Below are 10,517 nucleotides of genomic sequence, written 5' to 3' on the forward strand. Positions count from 1 at the left end.
CAGGATGAGTCTTCAATATGTAATCATTTAAGCAATGAAATATCGAACGCCAATGTTATGTAACATCTCACTGATTCAGTACCTAATTTAAACTGTCTAGGTCACGCTAGAAAACTACTAATATTGTATTAAGCAGATGCACGTAAATTGTAACCAATTTCTTTCGCATATAAACTATTTCAGATATAGGAATCAGGCGATCAATAGTTTTTTCGAAACTTTTCCAAAAGGAAATAATTCCTGAATTAAAAAATTGTTAAGGCTTTCATGGTCCAGCTGTCTAGCGCTCTATTGCTTTGAAGAGAAATCTCTATTCCTAAAGTTGACAAAAATAAGGGTTCCATGAGGAAAAAATCTTGAAAAAAATGTCTCAATGAAGAAAAAACATCCCAAAGAAAAAATTGCCTTAAAAGAAAAATGAAATCCCATGTGTGCACCGTCATAGCGTAACACTCATGTAAGTGCCAATACTCGCAACACACACGTGTGCACCATCATTACGTAGCACCTGCGTGTTTGCCCTCCTCAATTAAAAGCAGGGGCTCCCCAATTGACTATCGGGCCCTGACATCTAAGTAGTCATGCGAAAATGCGTCATCCCTAACATTAATAATTAATCTCTTTTTACGGAACATGCAGGTGCACTATAGTATTACGTGATATCCTGCGCGTGCCCCGTCTTCAGTTACAGTCGGGGCTCCTCATGGGCCCTTTAACTCTAAAGTGTCATGCAAGACTGAGTCATTCAACCGGGGGTTCTTTACTTGACTAGTAAACCCCCTTTGGAATGGTTTGCAAGGGATCGGGTAAAATGCATTCTAAGGCACAGCTCAAATCGATTGCAAGGGCGCCTGTTGGAATTGACTGCTAGGACACTCATTGGGATGGGTTGCTAGGGCCCCCTGTCAGAATTTGATGCTACATTCCCGGTTGAGATGAATGCTAGGGCCTCGATGGAATTACTCGTCAAGGTCCCTATTAGAATTTGTTTCTAGGATCCTCGGTGAAATTGAATGCTAGGGCCTTGGTGGTTAGGTCAGGACCCCGATGATCAGATACTAGGTGTTCGATAGAGTTAAATACCACTTCCCCTTTGGAATTTGTCGCTAGTTTCTCTGTTGGAACTGACTTGTAGGGTCCTAATGGTATTGCTCACTAGGGTCCCCGTTGGAATTAGATACTAGGATACTGGTGGAATTACTGGCTAGGGCCCATTTCCCGTTGAAATTGGTTGCTAGGGGTCCCGTTGGAACTGACTTTAAGGGCCCTCGTTGAAACGGGTGGCTAGGGTCCTAGTAAAATTGTTTACATGGACAACCGTTGGAATTGGTTACTAGGGGTCTCGGTAGAATGTTTCGCTAAGTGCCCATTGCAGCGTAAAGAGCAGGGGGTTGAGAAGGAAAAGCCCCTTTCATATACGGAGTAATTTCTGTTCGTCTTAAGTTTTAATGTCGCTCCTTACTTTCATTTAAAAAATCTTGTTTTTTTTATTTAATTTCTGAACGTTTTTGAATCAATGGATGTTTTGATTTTGGCTCTCCGCAGAGGAATAATTAAAACGAAATTTGTATATTTATTTTTTTTTTTGGCTAAATAGCTTTCTCATAATTTTGATCGAATGATTTTGAGAAAAGAAGAGCGGGAGTAGAAGCCTAGTTGCCCTCCGATTTTCGGTTAAGTAAAAAGGCAACTAGAACTTTTAATTTTTTACGAATCTTTTTATAAGTAAAAGATATACGTAAATTATAAATTAGCTTACGTAAAGAACTTTTGTATTCTCATGTTTTTATTACATATATGAGGGGGTTCGCCCCCTTGTCAGTACCTCGCTCTTTACACTAGAACTTAAATTTTGTCCCAATTCATTAAGAATGACCCCTGAATCACAAAAACCGCAGAATAAATAGTTGAAATTACTAAAAATACTTTAGCGTAAAGAGCGAGGTATTAAGAGGAGGTGAGCCCCTCATATGGGTAATAATTTCTGTTCGTTTTAAGTTTTAATGCTGCTGCTTACTTCCAGCTGAAAAAAAACTTTTCATTTTTTTTTTAAGTAATGCTAGTAAATCCTGCGCTCCCTTCATGGAAATTTTCTTCCCCCATAACAAATTCCTCGATGGAAAATTCCCCCAGCATATCCCCCTCTTCTCAACCCCTGTCTCCAATCAAAAAATCCTCCTGAAAACGCCTGTACACTTCCCAATAACCATTGCTATATGTAAGCACTGGTCAGAGTTTTGAACTTGTAACCCCTCCCACGGAGACCGTGGGGGAGTAAGTCGTCCCCAAAGACATAGTTATGAGGTTTTTATGACTATGCTGAATAAAATGGCTATCTCAGAATTTTGATCCGTTGACTTTGGGAAAATAATTATCGTGGGAGGGGGCCTAGATGTCCTCCAATCTTTTTGGTCACTTAAAAAGGGCATTAGAACTTTTTATTTCCGTTAGAATGAGCCCTCTCGCAACATTCTAGGACAACTGGATCGATACGATCACCCTTGGGAAAAAAACAAACAAAAAAACAAACAAATAAACACGCATCCGTGATCTGCCTTCTGGCAAATAATATAAATTCCACATTTTTGTAGATAGGAGCTTGAAACTTCTACAGTAGTATTCTCTGATATGCTGAATCTGATGGTGTGATTTTCGTTAAGGTTCTATGAATTTTAGGGGGTGTTTCCCCCTATTTTCTAAAATAACGCAAATTTTCTCAGGCTCGTAGCTTTTGATGGGTAAGATTAAACTTGATGAAACTTATATATTTAAAATCAGCATTAAAATGCGATTCTTTTGATGTAGCTAGAGTTTTGGTTATTATTGAGCCGGGTCGCTCCTTACTACAGTTCGTTACCATGAACTGTTTGATGAAAAAACCTTGTGTGTTAACATATGACTTGTACAACTTACAGCTTTTGCCCCAGGAAATCAATTTTGCACTACTGGGCCATGGTGAGATACACAAAAGAAGCGACAAAAATACAACAATAAAAAGTAAACTGAAAAAAAAACACTAAAAATGATTATTTAAGAAATAGTCCTAAATCCTCTTGCATATGAAGATGTTGTTTTAGTCAAAGATTACATTTTCGATAGCTTAGAAAGGAACCTTGTATTGAGCTTACCACAGTGAGATCATCACCATTGAAGACACGGACGATTTTGGATTCACCCTTGCCATCTTTCTCAATTTGTGTAAGAGTGTTTCCGTCAAGGGTATAGATGCTCTGAAATTATAACCATTTTTGAAAATAGTAATAATTTATTAAGTCTTCGTGTTTTCTAAAAAAAAACTGGGACGTTGCGAAAATAAACAAATAAGAATAGTTTCGTTCAAAGGATAATTTCGTTCTAACGTATCATTCACAAGGAAATTTTGGTAATACCAAGATTAGCTAATAACAATTTTTTGAAATTTTTAGCGAATCAGAAATTTCTATGAAAAATGTGATTAGATCAAATTAGCGCTAGCTAAATCTAATAGCTTTCCTTCTAGTTTTTTGGTCAAAAAACTTATCCTTCCGGATTTCCATTAGTTAGAAAGTCTCTTCATTTGACCAATTGTGTGAGATTTTGAAGCCTCTTTATCTTTTTCGAAAGTCCCATAGCACCTTTTTCAAATATGTTCCTTAATAAGGCTACCAAAAAACGAAACAGCCCGTCTTAACTTCCTGATTTTTGGGATACCGGCCCATATATTGGCATCTTTTTGCGTCATACCCAGAAATGGATAAATGGAAACACTAACCAGTAACAGTAACACTAACCATACACTAACCGGTTTTCCCGTTTTCTGCTCCAGTTTTTCAGAAAACACTAAATATAGACGCGGCTTCACACTCTTAGAGCTTATGAACAGAGGCGCTATTTGGCCCAAATCTTGGGGTGGGCATGAACTCCATTTTGCCCCCCCCCCAACTTTCACGTAAGAAAAAATGCGAGTTTTGGCAGCACATCGATCGAATATTCTAAGTAAAAACTCATTTTCAGCACCCGCGTGTTGCATGGAAATGTACTGTAACCCAATGGGGAACTCAGCCACACTTACCTCTAAGATTAATTATAACATCAAAGATAATAATCAACGAGGTTAAGTGATAAAACTAAAAGTGGAAATTTTAACCAGACTAAAGGATGGCCCTCCTCAGCGAGAAAATTTCTTATTTAAGTAAACAATACGTCAGTGAAAGTAATAGGCGTGCAGTAATTTCAAATCAATTGGACAGAATGGATTATGTTGAACATCATGGATTATTATGGCCAGCAAAGGGCCCTTTGTGGTAGAAGCTTGGGCCCCCTGAAAAATCTGGGGTGGGGATTTGCCCACCCCTGACCCCCCCACCCCACCCCACGCAAATGGCGCCTCTGCTTATGAAGTAGAGAGGAAACGAAACGTAAAATATAATACCATCGTAGAATCAAATTGGAAGCAAAACTGGAGACTCGTTTTTTTATGTAAAATGGCAACAGTATTTCACGGTTCGTAGGTTGGACACAAGCATTAGGGTATTTATTCCCAACTATAATTGTAAGGTAGAACATATTCCAACTAGTTGAAAATCTCGCAAGGTCAACCCCACAACGAACTTCCAAGAGTAAGGTCTTGTGTGTGGACAGTTTTAAGGCATAGCTAGAGATCCATAGTTACCTGGCACGGACACAGGTATAAACGTGATTCCCACCAATATTTTTATTGCCCGGTTTTCACACACATATCTTTGTTACCCTGTTTTGCATACACGTAACTTTATCACTCTTTGCTAATCTGTTTGTATTTTGATGCACATATTTTCTTTTATCACGGAAACATTTCAAATTGAAAGACAAACCCATAATTCTTTGAGTCTTGATCATGTATTGAAGCTGTTCAGAGTAATTTTTGACTCTAGTTCTAATATATTGGCTTTATATAGATAAACATCTTTTTTTTGTACATTTACGGAATTGTGTATTCTGGCCTACTAAATGGTAAATAGATTATTAGCAGCATTAAGTGAATTAGCCAATAGCTCCAACCAACCATACAAAAAGATTACACAGGCGTTCCAATTCACGAAAATGTGGATAATACAAGGATTTTTTTCACATGTTGTTTAATAGGTTCCATATTTTAAAATCATCTTTTGAGCCTCACCGTCGGGTAACCGTCTCAAAGACAAAGGGCATGTTAGCAAATTCTCCCAGGGGACTGTCCACCACAAGAGGTAATAACAATCGATGGTTTGATTATTAGATTTGATGGAAAATAAAAGGAAATTTTGCGTCCCCATTGTTGGCTTGGTTTTCAATCAAACCACGTAGCATCACAAAGAACTCCTGAATCTGCCAAATCGCTATTTCCTTTAATGTGATTTTCTAGTTTTTTACTATCAGGTATACTAGAAGATATCTAAAGACTGTATTTTCCTGAAAAAAAATTACTCCATGTAATCGAACAACAAAATTCACTCTTTCTAATGATGACGTAATTATGTATGTAATGATGATGTAAGTAATGTAAGTTTCATTGGAACTGAACACCCGACGTATAACAGAATCTGTTAAATGGTTTTTCTATGATTTTTGGGAAAGAACAAGTTGGTTCTTAGTTTTCTGTCGTTTATTTGGATATGGGAGGAAGGGTCAATTTGCTTCCGTTCGATTTGTTCGATGGAAATAACAGAAAAGGCATTCCTTAAAATCGAAGGGTGATACAGCACGAAAATCAATTTTGGGAGCCGGGGAGGGGGGATCTCGCTTAGCCTGCGTACCTAGCAAGATCTCAATTCATACCTTCATGTTTTTACTGACAAATTCTTTGGAAATTAATTTAAAGGTAGAAATAGGGCGTAAACAGAACAAAATAAAAAGTACTTGCACGATTGCATCAGTCTAGTAAGAAAAGTTTGTCTAGGGAGGAAAAATATTTTTGAAGGGGGTCACAAAAACCGTACGCTGAATTACACGATAATTATTGAAGCTTATCTAAAATTGATTAAGATGATTTTTAGTTAGTGACTATCCCCTCTGTCCCTCTACCACATTGGTCAAATCTTTCCATTTCCAGAGCATTTTTATGCTATTCTTTTTCATTTTTTTCTAGAGATGGCATCATTAAACCAATATACCTTTTGCTCTCTTCTGAGGCAGTGGATTAGGTTTAGGCCTTTTGCTTCATCTAGTTCAAAACTTTTCTTATGAAATAACTATTTGGAGGTAGCAATAGGATATATTTCAACATAGAACAAAATAATTTTTTTTTACTTGGCCTATTCACATAAGTAGAAATTTGAATGAGCGAGTCTGGTTTTAGAGGGGTATCCATAAAACGTTGCAAAATAGGTGAGTTATATGATTTTAGGTTTTTGCTTTTTTTAAAACTCTTTTAGCAGTCTCTTAGTGCTTTCAGCAGAATAAAGGGGATTCTTGTCGAACGGAAACATGACTAAAATTCCACGAGATTCACACTAATCATCATAGGAGAAGCTGTACTTAGAATTGATTTCTGAGGAAGAAAAAATATGAATAAAAAATAGTTTGCTTGGTTTTTAGTTTATTCTAGTGTTTTGCCAGTGAAACGGAAGCTGACATGCAATGCTATAATTCTGCCACCAAATTTTCTGTGTGGTGCCATTAGGTTAGAAACCGGCAAAACTTATCTTATGCGTTGTCAACGCTGCTTGACAGTATATCAGAAGGGCAAAAATTATCAACAAGTCTCGATTGCGTATCGCATAAACATCGCTATTTCGGACTAGTGTGCACGTGAATTTTCGATGCCCTCGGGTCTATATGGCGGGTATTAAACTACTTCTTGATTGACATCATTTACCCTGTCAGCAGTATTTCTTGTGGTGGATCATTTTTGAACAGGCTGTTATGATTGGGCAGTCAATATAACTTATGAGACTTTGAACATTTTGAAGGCTATGATTGGTTGTCCAGTCTAAGCCAGCCCTGCTGGTGGCAGAGTGAATGATTTCAATCAAGAAGAGGCTTGAGGAATCGAACAAAAGTGCTGAATTCGAACCAGAAGAATCGCAAAATCCTTTTGGTAAATAAACATAGTTTTCTCTTCAAGTTCCTTTGCAGTTTTCAATAGGGGACAGGTTTTAGATACAGTAGCATGAAAGCGTGGCTTTTCGTACATTTATTAATTTTGGTTGTAAGGTTAGCCATTTGTGTCTTAATAAGCTTTGAGTAGGCAGACATATGCACAAATAAGATATATAAACCTAGTTTTTCTTATTTTTCCCCAAGCTCTTTATTTTTGCAATGCTGCTCAGGTTTCAGATGCAATGGAATTTAAGTAAAGAACTTAAAAATTGGAGCTTCAGGCTCTGATTTTGTAACACTTAAAACTTTAATATATATTTACACTGTTATTTCCGGTCATTTAGTGTATTTATTTAATGAATGTTTAAGGACTGGAGTGTTTCCAAGTTGTTTTAAAATTGCAAAAGTTATTCCTGTCTATAAAGGTGGAGATAAAAATGTACTAGAAAATTATAGGCCCATTTCTTTATTACCAGTAGTATCCAGATTGTTTGAGAAATTAATAGTTAAAAGAATTGTCATTTTTTAATCCAAATCAATTCGGTTTTCGGAGGGGTCTATCTACTGAGCATGCTGCTTTATTTTTGACAACTTTTGTGAGTGATGCGTTGGATAATGGTATGAAAGTCGCTTCTGTTTTTCTTGATATTGTAAAAGCTTTTGACTGCGTTGACCATTTTATGCTCATTGCCAAATTAGAAAATTACGAGCTTTGCGGATGACACTTATATAGCTGTGGCTGCGCAAACAGGAATTCAGCTGTTGAGTCGTATTAGTTCTTCTCTGGAGTTTGTACAAAAGTGGATGAAGCTTAATAAGTTAAATTTGAATTACAGTAAATCTTGCTTTTTATTGTATGGTAGGAGCTCAAATTATTACTATTGGATAGACTGACTAAATATTGCTGATATGATTACTTTAAGAATAAATTGTAAAAAATATATCTAGGAGTATTAATTGATGAATGTCTCAGTTTTAGAGAACATATAGATTATATTAGTCTTAAACTCGCTAGGAATGTTGGCATTTTAAGAAAGTTGAAGTACATTTTCCCAAGAGATATTTTAAGAACACTGTATTATTCCTTAATTCAGCCTTATCTGTTATATTTTTGTAATGTTTGGGGTAGTACATTTCTTTCTCATCTCCATCATATTCGAGTTTTGCAGAATAAAGCGCTTCGAGTGTTATGTGGTGTAGGTTTTAAAGACTCGGTACAAAAGAGGTATATAGATTGCAAAATCTTGCCTTTAGCAGGACTTATTACTTTTTATCGAAGCCTGTTTATATATAAATATTTTCAATATTGTTTACCAATATGTTTTAAAAGTATGTTTGAATTAGGAATTGATATTCATACACATTCTACGAGACAGTCCGATATAATCCGTCGTCCGCTTGCTATTACCCGTAGATCTCAATTTTCTATTCGGCATCTAGGACCCCATGCATGAAATTGTTTACTGACTTTAAGAAACATGGATAATTTTCTTGAATTTCGGCGGGAATTAAAGCTATTTTGCCTTAATATTTATGGTTTTGATAGTTGAGTGGACCTCAAGGGGAGCCAAGATGTTGGTTTTGTTCTAGGCGATACTGGTCAAGTGGTTTTAGTTTCTTTTTGTTTTGTCTTTTTTGAAGTGTAATTCCGTGACGATTGAATTGCAGGGTAATTGAATGTTTTTTTCTTCTTCTTTTCTTTTCTTTTTCTTTTCCTTTTCTTTTCTTTTTTCTTTTCTTCTTCTTTTCGTATTGTTTTTATTTGTATGTGTATTGGGGTTGTAAGCCCAAACAAGCTTTGCTTCGGGCCATTTGATTGTTTTGTATTGTTATTTATATTAATAAACCCATCTTTCTCTCTCTCTCTCTCTCTCTCTCTCTCTCTCTCTCTCTCTCTCTCTCTCTCTCTCTCTCTCTCTCTCAAATAAAACTATTGTTGACGCCAAGAAGCTTTGAATAAAGTTTTTATTAAGGTAGGCCTAGATAGTTATAATGAAAAAGGAAGCGGTTCGGTGGTTTTGTTTATCAAGAGTTAAGATGTTACTGTAACTAAATTTAAAAAGGAATTCGTTTTAAGAGGGGGAGGGGGAAGTGGGGTGTAAGCTATAATGCAGATTTGAGGGGTTGTCCAGGTGTACAACACTTCTCTTTTGTGACGGGGCTAAAGAGCTTCAAGTTGGCAATCTTTGTCACAGGTCATAAGCCCCCGGCAAGGGATGTTAGTAGGACCCTTTTGGACAGTTTGGCAGCTAATGGAGATGGGGAGAAGGCAGAGTTTCCTAAACTAGATAATAACTGTTTAAAAGGGCAATATCCTATAACATTTAAGGGGATAGAAATTTTTGGACTGGCCAATGAACATTTAAAAACTGGTGTCACAGTTTTGCAGTACGATACATAATTTCAAGAGGGGGAGCATAAGGATAAAAAGGGGGTAATATATTCAATGACAGTTCCATCTATTGAATTGATGAAACACTAGGTATGGCTTCTTTAAGAGCCTGCCAAAGAGCACAGTGTAATTGGAAATTTTATCCAAATTACAGATATTAGTCCGGTTTAAGCCAAGGGCAGAATCAGACTACACGTCATTATTGTCCAATATGTCTAATTGCTTTTCAAGCAGAATTGAAATTAAAGCATCGCTTGAGGCAATGTAAGCGTCATTTTTACCATTCTGTTGAGACGATTTCGGGTCACAAAGCCATCTTGTGATAAAACAATTTTTAAAATTCACCCTTGCAGAGCGATAAAGTTGCTTCAGATATCGATACCAAACTCAAAGACGTGTAAGATTCAATTAAACTCGAATCGTGAGAACATGAAGCCATTGCAATCTCTTATGCCCATGCACTAAGAGATTTTAGTAATCCCATTCAATTGGTAGAAGCATTTGAGACATTGTGACATTGGGTGGAGAAGATTGTGTGGGCGCGGCTATGGTTGCACTTAAAACTGCCAGTAAGTCAATTTCACGGCTGTGCAATATAAATTACCCAATGAATCTATTGCCAGAGGAGGATTTGGCTGTTAGAAATAAGGAAATGTGTTGGGTTTGTACAGAATAACTATACGAAATTCTTTTTAATTCTTACATTTTCTTTGCCAAATTTTTAATGCGGAGATGTTCCTGGTAATTATCCAGAGTTTTCTCCCGCGTGTTTTGACTTTCGGGAAATAATTTCCACGGAAGGGGACATTTCTGGAGTGATCGAGAAACCGACTAAAGATTAAAATCTTATTCAAATGAAAGAATACTAACGAGGATTATTCAGGCTGAATCGTCCACAAGCAATTTTATAGGGAGGGGAGGAATTCTCAGCGAGAATGGAAATTTGACGGGGGGATGTACTTTACATTTGAGGGAATTTCCACGGGGAAGTTTTTCGTGAGGGGGAGGGGCATATTTCATCGATAGTGAGACAGATTTACCTGCATTATTTGAAAAACGAACAGAAATTAATGCATATATGAAAAGT

At 36.8% G+C, this 10,517-nt stretch overlaps 1 protein-coding gene across 2 annotated transcripts in view; it reads right to left on the reverse strand.

The window, feature by feature from the left end:
• Positions 1-1,532: 1,532 nt before the first annotated feature.
• LOC136030276 (fatty acid-binding protein-like) overlaps positions 1,533-10,517 on the reverse strand; it is a 47,122-nt gene continuing 38,137 nt past the window's right edge. The window contains exon 3 of one of the 2 annotated variants that reach the window (XM_065709135.1): positions 1,533-3,230. In XM_065709135.1, the coding sequence (XP_065565207.1) occupies positions 3,078-3,230 (153 nt within the window). In that variant the 3' untranslated portion in view covers positions 1,533-3,077. The remainder of the gene's footprint in view (positions 3,231-10,517) is intronic. The other variant, XM_065709136.1, reaches the window with a different exon arrangement.

The sequence above is a fragment of the Artemia franciscana genome, chromosome 8, assembly GCF_032884065.1.
Source record: "Artemia franciscana chromosome 8, ASM3288406v1, whole genome shotgun sequence".
Classification (NCBI taxonomy): domain Eukaryota; kingdom Metazoa; phylum Arthropoda; class Branchiopoda; order Anostraca; family Artemiidae; genus Artemia; species Artemia franciscana.